The sequence below is a fragment of the Gopherus evgoodei genome, chromosome 16, assembly GCF_007399415.2.
Source record: "Gopherus evgoodei ecotype Sinaloan lineage chromosome 16, rGopEvg1_v1.p, whole genome shotgun sequence".
Classification (NCBI taxonomy): Eukaryota; Metazoa; Chordata; order Testudines; family Testudinidae; genus Gopherus; species Gopherus evgoodei.
The window spans coordinates 13,380,593-13,402,618 of NC_044337.1; the positions used below are offsets into that span (position 1 = coordinate 13,380,593).

The 22,026-nt window shown below is 38.8% G+C and overlaps 1 protein-coding gene across 7 annotated transcripts in view; it reads left to right on the forward strand.

Annotated features, from left to right (window-relative positions):
- SPTAN1 (spectrin alpha, non-erythrocytic 1) overlaps positions 1-22,026 on the forward strand; it is a 67,882-nt gene that overhangs the window by 2,568 nt on the left and 43,288 nt on the right. For all 7 annotated transcript variants that reach the window (XM_030535986.1, XM_030535989.1, XM_030535987.1 and 4 more), the window contains exons 2-16: positions 7,090-7,329; positions 7,954-8,079; positions 9,697-9,837; positions 11,599-11,745; positions 12,645-12,778; positions 13,555-13,699; positions 13,788-13,942; positions 15,251-15,386; positions 16,402-16,503; positions 17,088-17,225; positions 18,425-18,535; positions 19,182-19,259; positions 19,441-19,596; positions 20,067-20,271; positions 20,440-20,621. In XM_030535986.1, coding sequence (XP_030391846.1) covers positions 7,093-7,329; positions 7,954-8,079; positions 9,697-9,837; positions 11,599-11,745; positions 12,645-12,778; positions 13,555-13,699; positions 13,788-13,942; positions 15,251-15,386; positions 16,402-16,503; positions 17,088-17,225; positions 18,425-18,535; positions 19,182-19,259; positions 19,441-19,596; positions 20,067-20,271; positions 20,440-20,621 — 2,193 coding nt within the window. In that variant the 5' untranslated portion in view covers positions 7,090-7,092. The remainder of the gene's footprint in view (positions 1-7,089; positions 7,330-7,953; positions 8,080-9,696; positions 9,838-11,598; positions 11,746-12,644; positions 12,779-13,554; positions 13,700-13,787; positions 13,943-15,250; positions 15,387-16,401; positions 16,504-17,087; positions 17,226-18,424; positions 18,536-19,181; positions 19,260-19,440; positions 19,597-20,066; positions 20,272-20,439; positions 20,622-22,026) is intronic.

Consider the following 22,026-nt stretch of genomic DNA (forward strand, 5'->3'; position numbering starts at 1 on the left):
GGGACAAGTAATTTTAAACTGAGACTTTTCTTACCCTGATATAGTAGTATTCCTTCTCCCTCACCCCACAATTTGTCTCTGGAGCAGACACCAAAATAATGGGGTGGAGCAGATTGCAGATATTGAAGTAGACTGCCAAGTGCAGTCCAGCACCATGTGCCTATTGCTGGCCATGGATCAAATAAAGTGGCAATCTGCCTTCTTACTGCTGTAATTGTTTTACCCTAAGCTGTGATAATGCCATGCTAGATATGCATTTGCTTCAGAAAGCCCAAAGGCGCGTAACTGCAATTGTCCCTGTACAGGAACATGGATTGTGGTATACTCATGGAAAATGCAAACTGGGGATGCAGGGAACTGAAGATGTTAAAAATCAGTGTATCAGCCATACTTAATAATCCATCTGCTCCTTGAGCAGCAATCCCCCCAAAATACTTTCAGTCACAGATTTTATTTACTGCACATATTTCACATGGGAAGTGAATTTAAGTATTTTGGAGGAGATTTATATTTAAAATTTGCTTGTTAAGCATGTTTGTTTCTGAGGCTGTATTTTAAGTCATCTTGTCTGATGAATTTGTATATGGAAGTGTAGTTTACCAAGTGAGATCACTTTCTTTACCTGTAATTTTTTTCCTTTAATTTTTTGAAGTGGAAAATGATGTGCATCTTAAGTCAATTCTCCATCATTTTAATTACATTTGTTTGTTTATATTCTTAACATTGTTGCATGGAGGGGGGACTGTGTTGCATGCAGCAGCTTACATAATCATTCCAAATTACATGTGGTGAGGACAGGAAATAGAAAGGTGCATTGGTTTGACCTATGTTACTACATTTGTAGATAGTGGTATATTATCTTGATTTCCGCCTCCCTTTTAGACTCTACATTCCTCCATCATGTTATCGTTTCGTAAACTCAAAGTCCAGGTATTTTACAAAATGCATGTAGTGGAGTCACTGTTTCTTCATTTGCCTGCCTTTGTTGCAGTGATGATCTCTTTGTACCAAAACCCAACCTGTTTTGAGAGCTGTGTATGTGTATAGACTCTAGAGCATAAAATACAGCATGACACTCTGTGGAGTGGAGATTGAAACAGAAAAAATTCACTGACTTCTAATTTTCTTTTCCTTCCTGTGATGCATGGTGTGTGTGATCATAGTTTTGTCTGATCTACTGTTGTTGTGGATTAACTTTTATTAAGTTTTATTTTGCTTTAAAGGGCTTTGGCCAAGAAAATATTTTTGATTACCGCATCTGAAAATCTACAGTGATGTACTGTTTAATTTAAATTACTGTAAACTGAAAAATTGGCCTTCTTTCCTATTCTCTCAATATATACAGACTGCGCAATCATTGTATAATTGGAGGGTAGCCACTGATGTGCGGGTTTTTGTAAAATGGTGGTCAAATAAATAAGATTAATGAACAGAACTTGAGCTGAGTAATAAGAACAATATAAAGTCTCATTATGGGGTACAATAAGGTGTGTTTATATATAATATATATCTTAGTTACAGTAAAAGGTGATGATTGCAAGATATTATTAAGAAATAAGTTGTAAGTTAAAAGATTTACACTGGGCTCACACTGTTTCTCAACTCTGCGTTTCTAGATTTTGATGCAATGCAGTCAGGGTAATTTACCTTCTCTTTAGCTTCAATGCAGAGTGCAATCCCTGCTGACCTCTGGATAGTTATGTTAAAGGTCTGCGGTCATAGTTAAAGAGTTGTACCTAATGAACTGTAATCAATGGTGAAATTCAGCTATTTTATATAACATCTTCAAATTAGAGTGGCAAAATTTAAAAAGAAAACCTTTAAGACTATCTTGCATTCTTAAAAATGTACAGTTGTCAGTGCGCAAACAATGAGATCATACTAAAGAAGACTGCTGTGTCCAATGTTTTACTCCTACATAAAAGTTTCATTTTCACTACTCAGTTCCTTTGTTCTTTAATTTCTTGTGTCACGTAATGCACTATTAGATTCTTCTGTTTGAATTTTGCCTATTCTGCTGTTAGTCCATACTAATATGCAGCAGCTTTAAATGATCTGACTTTAAACAGACAGAAACCAAGACTTTTGAATTTATTATTGCAACACTTTCCTTCACGTACCCATTTTTGCTTGTGTATTGCAGGGGTTTCTAAGCATTTTAGTGGTCTTTCTTACTAGTGTCCTAAAGTATTGACACACAGTATGGTTTTAAAGCTGAAATTGCACCCTCATTTTGAGTTTTGATATTTTGTGAACTTAAATAGATCCTTTCCAACAACAATAAACGAAATGAGTAGGTATTAATTTCCCTTCTTATAGTTCAGTAAATTAAAAAATCCCATAAAGGATTTTAATATGATATACTGCAGTGTCGTCTTCACTTCCTTCCCAACATTGTATTAGCACACAGAATTTTCTTCAAAGACCTAAAGAGCCCCACCATACTTCCTTTCCAGAAATTCTTCTCCCTTTTTTACCCTGGATAATTTATATTAACTAAGTTAAAACCAAAATTGGCATTATAAATTGTATATAACTATTTAAACTTTATGAATGTTTCAGATACGGCTTACTAGATCCCTAAAAACTTCAGGAAATCCCTGAATGGAACAAGTGAAAATAAGATGTCTACTTATTACAATTCTTTTCCCAGACCTGAAAAAGAGCTTTTTGTGGCTCGAAAGCATTTCTCTCTCTCTCTCTTTCTCACCCACCAACAGAATTTGGTCCAATAAAAATTACCTCACCCACCTTGCCTTTCTCCATATTAAAATTGACATTGGAGGTGGTTAAAATTCTTACTACTTTATGTATATTATTTGATTTTGTTTAATAAGAATCACCCCTTCTCTTCCCTGTCAAAGGAAAGAAAATGAGAAGCATGTAATGTAATGGCTATGAAAAATCATTAAAATACTTTAAAATTCATATGAATACAAAAAAAGTATCTGGAACTGCTAAGGTTTTTTTTTTTTTGTCAGAATAGGAGGGCAGTATATGTAAAAGCATATGGCTTGCTGCAAGCATGCACACTATATGCATACTAAACAATAAGTGCTTATTTTAAGAGATGGTTACTATTTTATTACATTCTGAAAGTACTGATCACCATAATACCGGGGTGCTTTTTTGAAAAATTAGTTTCGCTAGCTTTGGGTAATTATAAAAATGGTCTTGTGCTAAAATCTTGTATACAGAATTTGAACACTTTACAAATTGTACAGCCAAGTTTTAAGCCCTGAAAACATGATTTAGAAATGAAAATGCTGACAGCCATTATATTGTCCAACTATAATTTCTGCTAACCCATCTAGATACAACTGCTTTCTGTGGTTGAATGATGTTGCTGACATTACTGTTGCATTGTTGTATCTATAAATATACACAGTTGAACATAACCATTCAAATGCTTAGCGTACCTTCTTTTTTAAAAAAAATTGTTGTAGAAGACTAATCTTTGACATATACAGTGCATTTGAAGAAGTCTGAGAGTTAGACATTTTTGTTTCAAAATTCATTCCACTCACTGGCCATTGCAGTCTTTTTAAAAACATAAACTATGATTATAAATTGAAAATTTAAGAGTAAATCTGAGACAAAGTAGTGGTAGTTTTAAAACCATTAACTTGCAAGATTTTCATAGAGACGTTGATTGATTGATGGGTTTAAAAAAAATAGTTTCACAGTATTTAAGAATAATGGAAAATGTAGAAATATCATAAAGCATTTTTTAAGGAATATGTGTGCCACTTTGGAGTTATTTTTCTGATGGTTTTAGCTATCTGGAAGACAGGCTTTCAAAAGAAAACAACCTATTTAATTCAGACAGCCTTCCTGAACAGTCTGGAACTTTCTGTCTGTCTGACCTTATCAGCCCAGTGCAGATTGCAATGGGAGGGGCTGGTCTTGCACTATGCCAGTCTCAGTTATCTAGCACAGTAATGTGTGGAATGTGATGTCTGTAAGTACAGAGACCAAGAATGAAGTGAGTTATCTGGTGTCAAGCTAGTCAATTGATGTCATGTATCAGAGGGGTAGCCGTATTAGTCTTTGTCCACAAAAATGAGGAGTCTGGTGGCACTTCAAAGACTAACAGGTTTATTTGGGCATAAACTTTCGTGGGTAAAAAAACCCAGACGCATCTGGAGAAGTGGTTTTTTACCCATGAAAGCTTATGCCTAAATAAATCTGTTAGTCTTTAAAGGTGCCATCGGACTCCTCGTTGTTTTTCTAGTCATTTGAATGAATACATCTGAATTACAACAATGTTTATGTGGAATTTTTTTAAACAACCTCAAGCTGCTTTTATAGCTTTTCTTGTTTATACTGTTGGAGCCCTTTATAGAGAAAAGGAGAAACATTTTAGTTATACAATTAAACCACAGAAGATTTAGAAACAGGTCAATGAATTGCTCTTTGGTTGTACACAGAGTTGCTTCAATTTTGAGATGAAAATATTGAATGCAGACTGCATCATTCTGCAGCATCGGTGACTTTTATGCTCAGAGCTCCCTAGTGACTGCTGATAACATTTTGGCAGAACAGAAGCATGCTTATGTCAGCTGATTTGCTGCAGGAAAGAACAGTCCATTATTGCTAGACCAAAGCACTTCTTTTACAATTGACTTGGTCTACTTACTGTAATTACAAAGAGTCTGTTATTTTGTAAATTCCAGCAAAAAGATAACCCAGTTAACTAGTTGAATTACAAAATATATTTCCTATTTTAAATAAGATATTAACTATTATAAATTATATACTATTGAAGGCATTTTTAGTAGCTAAGTGTAGGGTTATAACGAAAGAGTATAACGCTGGAATCTAACGAAAAAACAGGAATTTAATTTTTGCTAGTAGTTTAAATAATCAGAATAGGCAGCAATGAGGTAAAATATGTAGTTGAGCAGGTGCGGATCAGGATTAAAACACTCTCCAACCCCACCCCTCTTGAGCAGTTTTTAAAAAGTTGATTTAATCATAACTAGAAAACAGGACATGAGAAATGCATTTTTAGTAATGAATAGCTTATGTTCTCAACGTCATCTCTGCTTGAAGGCTAAGCTTAAACACAGTAGAAAGAGCAACTATTTAGTCAGAAAAATGAACGTTTAGTTGAGCTGAGATTACATTTGGGGTTTATGGTTATGTGAGATTCAGATTTGCTAGTCTGATTTAGGCGTTGCCATTTTTATCAGATTGAAGTTTGAGTATATTTGTACAATATAATGCGTGCAGACTTTTTCATGTGCTAGCTTTCTTGGAAAGTAATGGGTGAAACACGCATTTTTATTACTTAAAAAATTAAAGCATAGCAGAATTTCCGTCCCCTCACTTTAACTGCCGCAATGCAGTGGGGCCTCAGAGTTCACAAGTGTAACAACTGCTGCTGAAATGGCTGTTTTACAGCAGGGTGTGACTGCGCTGGAAGAGAGCTTTGGAGTGTGTGAATTCGCCCCCATGTGTTCCTTTCTATCTGATGGTCCCTTTCCAAGTGCTTGTAATCTGAAGAGGAAATATGTCTTTTTTGTAACATATATTTTTCCCACCTGTGGAATTTTGCGTGAAATCATACCCAGATGCATTTCTGATTTAGACATACAGCTGGGTAGAGACTAAATAACAATTCCTCATTCAACAGCATCTCCTAGAGATCGCCTGTCTTTCCCTGTATGTGATTTTTTTCATTACTTTTCTTGTAAGAGTGATGCAATCTCTGGATTGTGTTTCCATCTTGATATGTATAGGATTTACATGATTAGCAATACAGGGAGATGTGCATGTAAATAACTGCACATTAAGGTAAGAATTTGCCTGTAAACTCTGAAGCCTGAAAAATTATTTTATTTTATAAGCAGAAAATGTTCATTGCAAAAATCTCTGGGATGGTCACTGATTGGTTAAATGTTTAAGTGTATTAGCTCTTAATGACACTGACTGTAATGAACAGAATTTTGTTTTAGGTCCCATTTGTTCTTAATACTTCTGTGCCATCAGAACTTTTGGTATTGGAGGATCAAGCTCCCTCTTTACATTTAAATTTCGATGAAGCTACAAAGAAACTAGAAGGGGGTGAAACTTTAATGGAAAATGGCTGCAGGAGTGCAATATTTATTCATTTCAAAATATTTCAAGTATTTCAAAATCCTTTTTTGCAAAAGGACTGCAATCAAGATATACAGCAGAGAAGGATAATTAATAATTAAATCCTACTATTTCTCTTCCTTCCCCAAAAGTTGACTTCTGTGAAATACAATGTGAACTTGCTGTGTACTGGGGTTTAAAGTTTTATGTAAAATAGAAAGTTTTATTTTGTTTTACAAGTTTTTGTGTAAGAGAATGAGGAGAACATAAATAGGGCCTTTTAGCCATTCTGTAAAAAGCAGTAATATTGTTTGTCTTTCTGTTATTATAAGCATTTTTTTAAATAAACAACACAAAGATTTTAAACATTTTTTCAGTAGCAATAGTGGGACAGTTTTTCTTCTTTTTTTCCATGTACTTAACTCTGGTATTATATTTCTACCAGATATTAGCGTGATACTTTTGTGGTGGATGTCATTTATATTGCTGGGTTTTCTTTGATCTCCAATCCAGACTTTTAAGAAACAAGTGGTTGTTCAGGGCTTGGCTACACTGGCACTTTACAGCGCTGTAACTTTCGCACTCAGGGGGTGAAAAAACACCCCCCTGAGCGCTGCAAGATACAGCGCTGTAAAGCCTCTATAATCAGTGCCACAGCGCTGGGAGCGCAGCTCCCAGCACTGCAAGCTACACCCGTAGAGGATGTGGTTTACGTGTAGTGCTGGGAGAGCTCTCTCCCAGCGCTGGCGCTCTGACCACACTCACACTTCAAAGCGCTGCCGCGGCAGCACTTTCAAATTTCAAGTGTAGCCATATCCCAAGTCTTTTCATGGGCATTTCCTTTCTAATGCTTTCTTGCTAGAAGGGTTTCTTTATACAGGAAACACTAGATCTGTAAGTAAACCATGTGTGAGACTAAAAACAAACTTTCCTTACTCAGATCTTTACATATTTGCTTTTGTTTCAAGTCAGAAGCAAAGTTATTAATTGAAGTTTTTTGACTTTCAGAAAATGGATCCATGTGGTGTAAAAGTGCTGGAAACAGCAGAGGATATCCAAGAGAGGCGCCAGCAAGTTTTGGATCGATACCACAGGTTCAAGGAACTGTCCACTCTGAGACGTCAAAAGCTTGAAGATTCCTATCGATTCCAGTTTTTCCAGCGTGATGCAGATGAGCTGGAAAAATGGATTCAGGAGAAACTCCAGATTGCATCTGATGAGAATTACAAAGACCCAACCAATTTACAGGTAAGTCCTATTTTCTGTCTCCCCCACCTTTCCACCCCAGCACTATTAGCCTCCAAGCATACCAGGTTCAGTCTGTGGAATAAATACAACAAACGTAAAAGTGTAGCTGAAATAATATAGTGTGATAAAAGGAGCTGGATACAAACATCTGCAAAGCTTTCTTCAGTAAACTGGTTTCTAAGTTGATCCACTGTTAATGAAGTGTTGTAATAATGGATTAGTCACTTAAACCTTGTTGGCCCTTAAAAGAATGGAATGTCAGTACAGCCTTTTTATTTCCAGAATCCATTGGACACTTCAATTATGTGAGTAGATTTGGGTAAATTCTTCTTATTCCCATAGAATTTACGGTTGCAGAAAATTATGCTGTGTGGGAGGGATTACCTCTGAAGTGTTGGAACACTCTGCAGCACATAAGTAAACAAAAATAAAATAACTAAAATTGAGATGTTTGAATCCACCCATGAAACTTATGGTACAGCTGTTATTTCAAATGTGCTGTTTTACTGTATGTGAATGCTACTACAAGTGCAAAAAGTGTAATAACTGTACTGATATTTGGGGGCATGTGGAAGAAGGCAGCTGTTCAGATTGTATTCATCATCTTGAACATTTTACTTACAGGGGAAACTGCAGAAACACCAAGCCTTTGAAGCTGAGGTGCAGGCCAATTCAGGGGCTATCATTAAACTGGATGAGACTGGAAACCAGATGATTAACGAAGGGCATTTTGCATCTGAAACTATAAGAGTGAGTGTTAGAAATCTTTGTTTTCTACAAGTTTTTTTTCTTCAGTGTAAATAGACACATTTATCTCCTTTTTCTAAAAACTTTTCTTCATTCCAAATCTCCCAAACTGTGTATCGCAGCACCAAGTCTATTTTTAAAATACTTATTGATATGCTATAGTAGCTACAAGTTTTGACAAATTCTGGATTATTAAAAAAATAGCTTTCTTTGAACCCTCTATCAGTGCTTTTACTTTACTCATTCTTCTATATATTCTCATTCCACTGGTTATGTTTCTTGTTCTCGCTTACTCTTGACTATACTTCACCGGTTTTTACTAAGCTACTGCTCTTACTTTATACTCATCATGATTTTTAAGGCCTATTTGGTGGAGAGGGCGGGGGTGTAAATTCACCCTTTCCAGGTCTTGATTCAATTTAAATCTCAATTAGGCAAATTGATAAGTAGTTTGCAGACATCAATGTTGCACAACTCTTTTACAGAACAAATACGTTTTCCAAATATTTTAAAGCTCTTCTTTTGTCACTTCTTAAAAAGGCTCTAAAAGGTAAAGCTCTTCAAAAAGAAGAGAAATTGGTGACAGGACCTGTTCACAATTATCAAATTTACTGATTAATTTTATTGCATTTCTAATATACAGCTGAGTTAAGGGTGGAGTCTTACAGAGGCGGAATGACCACTTTGTGTCATTAATTTAGAACACTTTGTAAATTATGCATATTAGCTGTAGCCATCTCATTCTATAAGGATATTTTGATCTTGTAATTTATCCTTAACAAAAGTAAGAAATTACTTTTCAAATAAGTGCTCTAATTCCTTTAAAAATATTGAAAATCCTGGGACATATGGTGATCAATGTAAACTTTAATTTGTATTCTGTTTTGGAATGGTAACCTGTCAATGGTTTAGTCTTTCACGCCATACAGGACTGCACAGCGCCCAATAGTGACTGCTACTCAAGTTGGGCTCCATATACGAGTAGGTGAATCTTTGACTGTGCAGTGCTGCTGTCACTTTCTCTTTGAATGCCTTTCTTCCTCTTTGATTGATGATTTGCAGCATGCTGTTGGACAGTGTTAGAGATTCACGTAGTGTGAGCTCCTTCTCTCCTATAAACCTCCATAACTGAGCCTATTAAATACCTTTAATAAGTATGTATCCATGTTAGAGGATCTTTCAGAGATCTAACTTGCCTTTCATGTTACAAATCTCAATGCGCACAGCATTATAAATGATGGGTGAAACAAATGTTTTCCTGTTTTTGCAATTTGTGTGCGCGCGCGCGTGTGTTTTCTTTTAATTTCCATTAAAGCTTATAGAGAGAGAAGTTGGGTGAGATAATGTCTTTTATTGGACCATTGTCTGCTGGTGAAAGAGACAAGCTTTCAAGCTACACAGAACTCTTCTTCAGATCCTATGACCCTGACTACACATAAATGTCTAATGGTGGTCTTGTTGACAGAAGTTCATCCATGCTTTACCTAGTGTAACCTTTATGAAAATAGGATTCAGAAGGAAATTTCTATCATTTTAGGAGTTGAGAAAATAATTGCATTTTAAAGTTTCATCTTTTATTAAATAGAATTATGATGTCTACATCTTATTTATGTCTTTCAGACTCGCCTGCAGGAGCTTCATCGACTCTGGGAGCTGTTGCTAGAGAAGATGCGTGAAAAGGGAATCAAGCTGCTGCAAGCCCAGAAGCTGGTGCAGTACTTGCGAGAATGCGAAGATGTCTTGGACTGGATCAATGACAAGGTATATTATGGTTAAAAGAATATCCACTTGCATCATATAGCCTTTACAACATCCCAGTTCTATGAAGGGATTTATATGGATCTGTTTTATCAAAACATTCACTATCTTATTGTGTTAAGGCACCATATGGGATTTAAATACGGTTTTATGAATTGCTGTAGTTATTTGTGTGCTATAAACGGTAGGTATACAGAGAAATTCTCTGTATATTGAGGATAGCATAAATATGATACTCTGTTCTTTGCTTAAGAAGACCTTAGATTGTCTCATAGTGGTTGACTGTACCTTCCCTACATTGTGAAAACTGCAGCACATAAAAGTAAGGTTTTGTGACGTAAGCTAAAATGAACCAGTATGGAAAGAGAGTGTCTACCCATTGAAAAGTTTATATGTACTTAGCTGTGACTGGAATATCTTTAGAGAACCGTTGCAAGAGAGCAATTTGGTTTTGACCTCTCTGAACATTGGAGAAGCAGAACCACAAACCACAATACTAAAGTTTAAAAGCCACAAAATGATCAGCTAGGTTTTCTTAATGATGACTCACTGTTTTGTGGCACTAGGAGTTTAGACTTGTAAATCCTCCATAATTGCCATTAAGTATTACAAAATATTTTTCATAAACCTGTCCCTCATTAAAATCAGCAAACCTGACATGTCAGCTTGATATCTAGTCCATGTCAAATAAAGGAGTTACACGTAGCTTCAGTTACTGTTCTTGCCCCTAAGTATGCCTGCCAATTTTTGAGTTTTTACAGCCACAGCTTCCTGATTAAAAACCAAACCAAAAAAAACAATAGTTGCAGTAGAAAGACCCATGCAAACTAGACAAATGACTGTATAGCAGAGGTTCTCAAATTGTGGTCCTCGAGCTCCATTCAGGTGGTCTGCGTATAGTTCCCTCTAAGGTGCGCACCTGGGTGACCGCACACAAGAGAATGAAGGGCCACCCACCTAATTAGTGGAGCTGCTCAGGCATGGCTCCACTAATTAGGTGCCTGGACCCTGGAGAAGAAACACCTGCATGGTGAGTTGGTGGCCTTGGGGGGAATAGGGATAAGTGGGAGGGGGCAGTGGGGTAAGAAAAAGGGGTGGGGGAATTTCGGACATGCAGCACTGCGGCGGCCAGAGAAAGAGGCAACTTTCCTCAGCTCCACGGCTGTGGCTGCCAGGGAGAGACCCTACCCCCCCCCTTCCCAGAAGACTACTGCTATTAAAATGAGTTATGTGCTTTTATTTATAGAACAAAAACACGTTAATTATTCAGGTTTTTTTAATGTATATTGCTTTTATCCAAAGCGCTTTGCAATAGTTAGCTAACGGTACAAACAACATTTGGAAAGATCATTATGTGGTCCACCGAGAGACTAAGCAAATTTCAAGTGGTCTGCAAAAAAAAAAAAAAAAAAGTTTGAGAACCACTGCTGTAGAGAAACTGATAGCAAAGTAACCAAACTGGAAAAAAGTAGAGAAATATTTTTCTCTAATCTCTTTATTATAGTAATCTTAGATGTTGCTTATAACAATAGTAAGTGGAAAATTTTTCAGATGAAGTGGATTTTAAGTTGGCACAGTGTTCCTTTAAGTCTGCATTTTAAAACTGACTTTAAAGCATAATGAACTTTGTTTTCCCATACCCACTGTAACTGTCTTTGAAGTGGCAACATTTTGCAGCTAGAACAACTGGTTTTCCAGTTCCTAATAGGTTTTCTGTGTGTTGGCTTGTGATAGAGGAGATTTTCTTGTTTCCTAATATGCTAGGAAGCGATAGTGACCTCAGAAGAACTTGGCCAGGATCTGGAGCATGTTGAGGTTTTACAAAAGAGGTTTGAAGAATTTCAGACAGACCTGGCAGCCCATGAAGAAAGAGTAAATGAAGTAAACCAGTTTGCTGGCAAACTTATCCAGGTAAAAATTGGTGTGTTGTGAAAAGGCCTCCTCCGTGATGCTGTTTAGATTCTTCAAGAAGTGTTGGGTAGTAAATTGAAATAATAGTAGTTGTTTTCCAAAAATGTACAGAAGTTGATCGCATATAGGTAAGTACCTGAAATCTATTGTAATAGAAATCTATTGTAATAATTGTAGAAACAACAGTTGTAACTCAGTAAGCAAAAATTTGCTGTGCTATGCCAGCTGTCACCTTGGAAAGAAACAGAGGCAACTGTACTTGCATATGGGATCGATCTATAGATGCTGACTTTTCTCAACAGCGATTGTTCTGCTGGGTAGATTGAGTAAAGCTCTGTTAGAGAAGAACATTCCTCAAAGGAAAACCCTGTGAGGAGTGGTTTTATAGGAGAAACTGACAAACTCTCATGAAGACCTGAAGTTAAAACTGTTTCTCCAAGACTGTAATTTTTTACACCTGCGACAAAGAGTCCTGTGGCACCTTATACACTAACAGACGTATTGGAGCATAAGCTCTTGAAAGCTTATGCTCCAATAAGTCTGTTAGTCTATAAGGTGCCACGGACCCTTTGTCACTTTTTACAGATGCAGACTAACATGGCTACCCTTCTGATACTTTTTACACCAGGTTATCAGCTGGGAGTGAGAAGGCATGGGATCCCAGGACAAATAGGGGGATTGCTTTTCCAAATGCCTACAGTGTACAAAAAGAAGTATAGGTTTTTATGCAAGTGTCATATGAAAGTATTAGATGCTCGGCTGCTGCAGTACTATAAAGTTGAAAGATTGGGAGGAAAGGGAAGGTGTTTATAAACTGATCTTGTAGAAACACGGAAACTGTCTTGGTGTTTGTGGAAATAATTCCATAGACTGTAAGCCATCTTTCTTTTGCTCATCAGGAGCAGCACCCTGAGGAGGAATTGATCAAGTCTAAGCAGGATGAAGTAAATGCAGGCTGGCAACGTCTGAAGGGGCTGGCCCTTCAGAGGCAGGGAAAACTCTTTGGGGCAGCTGAAGTTCAGCGCTTTAACAGGTATGGGCATGACCGGATTTGTTTGGTGCCTATGACTCTGACTACACACAAATGTCTAATGGTGCATTCTACTACATTTAAGGTTGTGTGAACACTTCACATCCTCTGTCATGTTTTTGTTTTGCAGTTTACTCATTGTTCCTTCCTGAAGAACCTACAACATCTAGAATGATGTCCAGAATAATAATCTGATTTTTCTCCTTACCATTAGAACCCTCATCTCTCTCCTTTTCCTTGCCAGATGGCAGTTCTGTCTCCCTCTCTGTCTGAAAGCCCCTTCCTCTAAATCCAGCCTAAGTAAACACCAGAAAAGGTGTCCCTCTCTCATGCTGTTGGTTAACTAGTCTGCATGGAGCTACTCTGGCCTCTGATAGATTTTCCTTTCCTCATCACCCTTGTCCATGCTGTCTGATTGCTCTTGGTGATTTCTTGGGATGAGGGAGGATATCGGTTTTAGTAATCATGGGAGATGGGCCCTGTAGAATCAGTGAGGCTTAAAGAGTGACTGTTTCTGGGAGGAACAGAAGCCACAAATCCTGATCTGCCCCTACATCAGCTGGCCATTTGTGTTCCCAAATCTTAAAAAAACACTTGTAAAACTTTCTAGGGTTGTCTAGTTTCCTAAAGATTAACAAGTTACCATGTAATGGTAGTTGGATGATATCACCAGGGCTTTATTGTCATTGTTATATTTGTGACAGGTAGAAGCTTTTTACCTTCTTCCTTTCCTTGTAAGAGAGATGAATGCATATTAATTTGTGTGTTACTTTTTGAAGGGATGTGGATGAGACTATAAGCTGGATTAAAGAGAAAGAGCAGTTGATGGCCTCAGATGATTTTGGCAGAGACTTAGCCAGTGTGCAGGCTCTGCTGCGCAAGCATGAGGGCCTAGAGAGAGATCTTGCAGCTCTGGAGGATAAGGTGCGTAAAGTAGGCATTTTGTCTGTGATTTAAATAATATAATTGTCTTAGAATAAGCTTATGGCAATTTGTTTGTGTGTGTGTCTAGGTAAAGGCCTTGTGTGCAGAAGCTGATCGTCTACAGCAGTCCCACCCACACAATGCCTCTCAGATCCAAGTGAAACGGGAGGAGCTGATTGCAAACTGGGAGCATATCCGCACTCTGGCAGCAGAGAGGCATGCTCGCCTGAATGACTCCTATAGGTAGGAACGCTGTATCACTGGGAGGACCTTTTGCATCTCCACCTAAATTAAATACAGGGTTGCAGGGAGGAGAAAGGGAGGCCATTTCCAAGATTTTGAATGAGTTAGTGTTTCAAGACACAACTATTGTACACAGAATACATGATCTTGCTTCTAAAGTGAATGTTTCAGGGATTTCTAATGGAAAAAAGGGTTTTTTTCATTTCCAAGGTAATATATAGCAATAGCTTTCAAACCTTTTTCTGTTGTGGATCTCTGGTATTGGCCACTGTCTGGGAAAAGATATCAAACTAGATGGAACATTGATCTGATCTACCATGACAGTTCCTGTATCCCATGGGATCCTCTTGTTCTCTTTTTGCCTCCAATCCTAATTACTTGGCTTCTCTGTAGCCATAAATGTGCTTGGTTACATAAAACAATATTGGAGCATTTTTAAGGAAACAAAAGGAAAATAAACTCAGTTGCATGTGGCTGTTTGTTTATATTTATTTTGTGTTTTGCTATTTGTCCTCTCCCAGGGTGCAGGATTTTATGTTTAATAATGATGATTCTCCCTTTGATTCCTGTAGCCCACACTGCTGTGATCTCTCCAAGTCACTTTTGTGGTTTGTTTCTGTTCCCCTGTGTATCTGCTTCCCTTTAAAACTTGGTATTGCCAGCAAATTTGATGGGTGTTACAGCATATGTCAAAGAGATACCTGACAGGGACTCATTAAGACTTCATTTCCTTTTCAAAGAACCTTAAAGGCAGGGGAATATGAAGAAAAGCTGATAGGAAAACAAGGGAATTCTTATTGAAGACCTAGGCATGTGCAGTTTAAGCTTTCTAAAATGGCTGAACTGTCTCTTTTTCTTTTTTTCTTCTCCCAGTTGTGCATACTTCACTGTTATAACAGAAGCAGGTCTGTGGGTCACGTAGACGTCTTCTTTAGGTCGTTTTGAGAATCGCCACGTTATTACTGCCCTTGTTTCCTCTTGGCTCCTAGCATGCAAGCTTGCAGTTAGAAGTATTCCTTTTCCTTTCATCTCAGGTGATATACCACGTTTCCCTGAGGAAAATTGGGTGAAAACTTAAAAATATCAGAAAATATCTCCCTTGACCTTTAATCCTTTAAGGTATAGAAATAGGTCGGGTTTATCTCAGGAGCTGAGATTGTAATTTGGCTGGTTACTATAATCATTACGTTATTAGCTATTTTTATGAACTTTTCTCAGAATCTTAACGTGAACATTCCGTGTTCCAAAAAAAGGATAAGGATGGAGACCCTGTGCACATAAATGACTTCTGCCATTTGTTTTCCAAAGATTGCAGCGCTTCCTTGCAGACTTTCGTGACCTTACCAGCTGGGTGACTGAAATGAAGGCTCTAATTAATGCTGATGAACTTGCCAATGACGTAGCTGGAGCTGAAGCTCTGCTTGATAGGCATCAGGAGCATAAGGTAATCACAGCCATGTAGTGTAATCTGCTTGGCCTCACTTGGAGACTGGTTTATATGTACAGGTTTAATGCGGTCTTCTGAATCACACTATGTTGTAGCATTAGCATGCTTTGAATTTATATAATTTCAGTTGCATGTACTACATAGCGGCCTATTCTGATTTAAGAGTTCGGATTTTTGCTTCTTGTTTAATAGGTCGATACACAAATGAGCAAATACTGAACTATGTTTCAGATAATTTCTTATTAAAGAAAAATTGGAAACAATAAAGGCTTTTTTTTAAAAAAAAAGTTGAGTTGAACTGAAACCTACACAAACAAGGAGATTAATTGTAGGAATTTAGATTAGCATCTTAACTCCATTCGTGCTTTTCTTTCCTCTTCTCCTCCACTCCTAAGATAAATGAATTAAGATAGCATCTATCTAATATGATCACTCTAGACTTGAATTTCTTAGCTTCTGTGTATGTATCACACCCTCTATATTATCACACATGTATACACTGCAGAATTATAGTGGAGCAGGCTCATGTTTTATATCCTCGAGTCCCATTATGTGGTTTCCACATGACATTCTAAAGATAATTTCAGGTAGAACATAACTATCACTCACGCATCTTTCCTTTCTGTATATTCAAGTCATATTTACTTAGTTACTCTTTCTACATGAGCTTCTCTAAAGCTATGACTAAATTTCTTTGATGGCTGTTTAAATTGTCCAGCCTTATAGGGTTTCCATGAATACGTAGAGGTAGCTTGAAATCTGACTTGTAGCTTCTGTTTACTAGTCACATTTGAATTATATCGGCGTTACTAATACGAGACATTGGACTCTGTTTTCATATATAGATGATTAAATGTCCGTTAATACTCTGGATATCTGAATGCTGTCTTTGGCTTCTTTTTCAGTATCTGGCCTGGTTTTCAAGTTCATATTTTAATAATATCTTAAAATAATTGGGTTTGTTTTCCTTTAGAATTTTAGAAACCGTGTGTGTATTTGTTGTTTTCCATAGGGAGAAATTGATGCTCATGAAGATAGCTTTAAATCTGCTGATGAATCTGGTCAGGCCTTGCTGGCTGCTGGGCACTATGCCTCTGATGAAGTTAGAGAAAAGGTAAGTTGGACAGCTCTAAAAAGAGGAGCTGGAAAAGTTGTAATATGTTTCCATTCCTCTCTTAGTTTTTAGCGAGGGATGCAGTTTTTGTTTGAGTCTGGATGCAAAAGTATTTGACTAGATTATGCTCCCTTTTCTCCTTAATTTAAGCAACATGCTCTTCTCATCCTTCAATTTGGCATAACCTCCGTTTGAAGCTAGTGACACTTCTTGATTTTCCCACTGGAAAAATGAATTCTCTAATAGAACAAGTATATCTCTATTATCCATGCTTTCAAGTTTGCTATGATGGAACACACTGTTTATTTCATAGCTTTGGCTCTTAAACTAAGAGAATCCTTTGTTGTTGTGTGCTGGCTGAAAAAGCAGTTTAGATGCCCTGGTTGTGGGGTGGGGGGGTGTGTGTGAGGAATTTCAGAAGTCGAGTGAGGTGTTTGAACTCTCTTGTGAAGTGTTCTGGAGACTGAAAAGGTGACACATACACAATCACTGCTTTATAGAGCCCATGGTTGATTTTGCTGCTGTTGAGATGGAAAAGAACCACACTCCCTATATTGAGCATGTGTTTCTTCCCCACCCCTCAGCTGACCATCCTTTCAGATGAAAGAACTGCCCTTTTAGAGCTGTGGGAACTACGCAGACAGCAGTATGAACAGTGTATGGACCTTCAGCTTTTCTATAGAGACACTGAACAAGTTGACAACTGGATGAGCAAACAAGAGGTGAGTGTTTCAATTGTACAGCAGGCAGCACTTGGTTAGATAGCATACAGTAACTCCTCACTTTCCTTGTTACCTTGCTGATCAGTTAGGGAACATGCTTGTTTAAAGTTGTGTAATGCCCCCTTCTAATGTCATGTGGCAGCCGCCTGCTTTGTCTACTGCTTGCAGGAAGAGCAGCCCATTGCAGCTAGGTGGTGGGAGCTTGGAACCAGGGTGAACCGGCAGCCCCCCTATCAGCTCCCCGCTCCCCTAAGTTCCCTGTGCAGCAGCTGCCTAGCAGGCTAGCATTTGCAGCTGTCCCTCCCCCCATTGCCATGTGCTGCACCTGCCCTCTGCCTTGGAGCTCCTCCTCCAGACTCTTGTTTGGTGGGGGGGGGGGAGGGAAGGAAGGGGGGGCTAATGTCAGGGTGTCCCCCTGTTCCTGCAGTCCGCTTACCCCAAGGGGGGAGGGATAGCTCAGTGGTTTGAGCACTGGCTTGCTAAACCTAGGATTGTGAGTTCTGTCCTGTTGGGGGCTGCTTAGGGATCTGGGGCAAAATCAGTACTTGGTCCTGCTAGTGAAGGCAGGGGGCTGGACTTGATGACCTTCCAGGGTCCCTTCCAGTTCTATGAGATGATATAATATATGGAGCTATACCTATCTTCCATAGAGCAGGGGGGACACATCAGGGCTCAGGAGGGAGAGAGCTTGCAGCTGCTGCGCTGATCTAATTATCAAGGCAGTGTACTTAAAGGGGAAATGAGCATATCTCCCTCCATTCCTGCTGCCTTGTATAGTGAGAGAGTTAACCCTTGAGGGCTCAGCCAATTGCTAGTTCATCATTTAGCAGTAAGGGAAATATCCCACCCTCTGACTCCTTGACTCCTCCACCTCAACCAGGCTTCACAATCATCATCACTGTGTACCAGTATTAAATTGTTTGTTTAAAAGTTATTTTCAGTCAAGCTGAATTGGTGTAATGTTTCTTTTATGTGAGTTAATGCCCACAAGAGATTATTCCTTTCCATTTCTGAGGCAAATTAGATATGTACTTCTCAGTTGTCATAAGCAGGAGATACATCAACTCCATACCACATATTTTCCCAATAAAATCCTACAGTGATCAGCCCTATGTTGCTTGCCTGAGTTGGCTTTCGGATAATTGGGAGTGGTGGTAGTGTAAAGCTCACTAAAGTTTTTTTTTTTTTCTTTTCTGCAGGCATTCCTGCTAAATGAAGACCTAGGTGACTCACTGGATAGCGTTGAGGCGCTGCTAAAGAAGCATGAAGACTTTGAGAAATCCCTCAGTGCCCAGGAGGAGAAGATCACAGTAAGATGCTTATATTACTTGTATTCATTAAGTCTCTTTGTATTAATGAGCAAGGAATAAAACTTTTAGAAGGGTTGAACCCAGATCATTGTCCAGGAACTTCAGAAAAAGATGGTTTCTGGGTTTTAAACGTGATCCCAAATTGTATGTGAAATGGAATTTCACTCACTGAATGAAACCTACATTTAGGATCAAAGCAGAGAATAGGGTTTACCTCTGGATCAGGGCATCAGAGTAATCCAGTACACTCTCGCACACCATGGCAGTACTTTTTCGGATGATGCTTGAATTGTTTAAACATATACAGTAATCATTTCTCACAGGAGCTATAAACCTACCATCATCTGTATTTAGGATCATGTTTTTAAGAAAATGTGGAGAATGGTGCAGATGGGGAGGGGTTTAAAAATAGCTGTTTTGGCTTTTGATTAGTTCAACTGTGATACATCTCTTCTAAAACCTAATTTGCTAAATCAGCTTGCACAAATATTCTTATCAGGGGATAGCTGTGTTCATCTGTATCCACAAAAACAACAAGGAATCCAGTGGCATCTTAAAGACTAAAACATTTATTTGGGCATAAGCTTCCATGGGTAAAAAAAGGTCACTTAGGATTTGAAATGAATGAAGACTACTTTCTTTTTAGGCCCTGGACGAGTTTGCTACTAAACTGATTCAGAATAACCACTATGCCAAGGAGGATGTTGCTACACGAAGAGATGCTGTAAGTTTAAGTAACCCATGCTGCTGCTTGGTTTGTATGTTATATGAATGAAAAGAATAAGTGATGGCACAGATGCAGGATAAATAAGTAGAGTTGCAGCAAACTCAGCTGTAATTAAAGAAAACATGATGGGGGTTTCTCATTAGTTTGATAATTCACTACTGATATTTGCTTATTTCAGCTGCTGAGCCGACGTAATGCTCTGCACGAAAGGGCTATGTATCGGCGTGCGCAACTGGCAGATTCGTTCCACCTGCAGCAGTTTTTCCGAGACTCTGATGAACTAAAGAGTTGGGTCAACGAAAAGATGAAAACTGCAACGGATGAGGCTTACAAGGTAAAAACAAGAATAAATATCCTGATAACGTTAAGGTAGTATTGGTTTCCAGGTACTATTGGTGTATAGGAACCTTATGAATACTTCCTCCTCTTGTCATCTGCATGATCCCAAGGAGAATATTCCAGCACTAGGCAAACAAACGCTTACTCTGTAGATAAAATGCTTTGCTATCTAACTCGGTACTTATGGCTGAAATTCCTTTGACGTTATTTCAGCATTTGTGACAGCACTCAACCTTACATGATCCACAATTAGCTAGTGTGTTCTTTGTGGTGTGTACTACAGTTATGGAGGATAGGCCATCTAATGTGTAAAGTGTTCATAGTCACATAGGAAATGTAAATATGAAGAACTGATATAAGTTCTCCACTTTTGCTCTTACTTATTAGCATGAGATTAGTGAAATGAGGTTTTTTTAATATATGCCGATTTCAGACTGAAATGTTTTCTCCCTTTCCTACCTGTAGGACCCATCAAACCTGCAGGGTAAAGTTCAAAAACATCAGGCTTTTGAGGCAGAGCTCTCTGCAAATCAAAGTCGCATTGATGCCCTGGAGAAAGCTGGCCAGAAGCTGATTGATGTCAATCACTATGCATCTGATGAAGTAGCAGCTCGCATGAATGAGGTCATCAGCTTGTGGAAAAAACTGCTGGAGGCCACTGAGCTCAAAGGTAAGATATCGTCTTTGGTCTAACTGATTGTAAGAGAGCTATAGAATGACATTTCCAGCTATGGAGAAGTTCTCAGCACTGACTTCTCCAGAAAACAAGTGAGTAGTGAGTTAAATGAAATAGAAATGTAAACACTCTTCCTCCTCTCTCTCCTTTACATACATGCAGGAATAAAGCTGCGTGAAGCCAACCAACAGCAGCAATTTAACCGCAATGTGGAAGACATTGAGCTATGGTTGTATGAGGTGGAGGGACACTTAGCTTCTGATGATTATGGAAAAGATCTTACTAATGTTCAGAATCTTCAGAAGAAACATGCTCTGTTGGAAGCAGATGTTGCTGCTCACCAGGTAGCACAATTTCCTTTCCTCCCTCTCTTACGGGCATATTAACAGGATTATTAAGCTAGACAGCACTAACTGCTAGTGTCTTTGAAGTAAAGGATTTGTTAGTGTTTCCACGATAAAGGTGTACTTTCAGGAGTTTACAAATTTGTTCTCTGAATTTGCTTTGAATACAGGTTGGTAGAAAGACTTGTCTGGGAACAATGTTTCTTTGAGTGACTTTGTGTATTCTTGGTTATGGGTACTGTGTAGCCTTGTGGTACCACACAGTAAAAACCTCTTCTAGCAGTGTCAGAGCACATCTCTGTGCCCCCTCCCTTGCTCCCTCCCTTCCCCTCAGCTTCAGGATGCACCAAGGGTGAAGCTATACAGGGAGCAGACTGCTCTCACCACCTAAGTTCCTTCCAGCAGTGTGCCTGGATGGATGTTAACTGCGCTGGACTCTTTTTGGAGTCGGCATCTCTTTCTGCTTAGAAATAGTGTTAGCTCATTACAGAATAGTTAGTTAGGATTTCTCCCGGTTCAGGGTTATGGATGAACTGAAGAAACAGAAGAAGCTGGAGTTCGAGAAGTGCGCGTGGCAGTCTTCCTGGCACCCATGGCCATTTGTGGTGCCCTGGAGAAGGGCACTCACTCTCTGGGTGTTTGATTTGCCAAATCTTTACTCCCAGAGCACACAAGGATAGGGAGACTTGCTTGCAGCTCCTCCTCCTAAAGGAAGCCCTCGAGACTAGACCCTATGGACCCAATCAGCATCCTAAGTCTAAGAGGCCAGTCTCTGTCCCCGTGGCTACTAGTGGCTCCAAGGAACTGAAGTGTCTAAGAAGCCACTTCTCCTGCCAATTTCAGTTGCTTTGTCTGTTCTTAGTGGGAAACAGGTGTTCCAAAAGAAGAATTATTTTTCCCAGTGCTTGATGTAGTATTCCTTGTTCCCTGCTAAGAAGAGGAGGTTAGAAGATGCTGTGGGTCTGTTCTCAGATCACTCTATGCTTCCTCTGCCGAGGAAGGCTCTCCACAAAGAGCTGGATCTCCACTCTTCTCTTTGGATCTGCTTTTATCATCATTACCTTCCTCTTGGTTCCAAGTTTGGATCCAATATAGAAGATAGAGGATGAATAGAGAGATCTGTGTTTTGCTTTTTACCATCCTATGGTCTGTCTCCCACAGGCATATTCCTGATTTCTAGTTGCTGGGGAGACTCGCAATCCAGGACCCCATGGCTTTATTGGGGGCCACCTCGGGAGTTTTGTAATTACCCTCCAAGTGGATAGAGAGATAATGTTTCCTCTTTTGAGGATCTCTGGTCTGCCAAATCCTTCATATCTGTTGACATTACTGACAGTGGTGCCTGAAATGTTGTTGTCAGAGGAAGAAAAGGAGGTAGCTCCTTTCTGATCAGAAGCATTTGGAA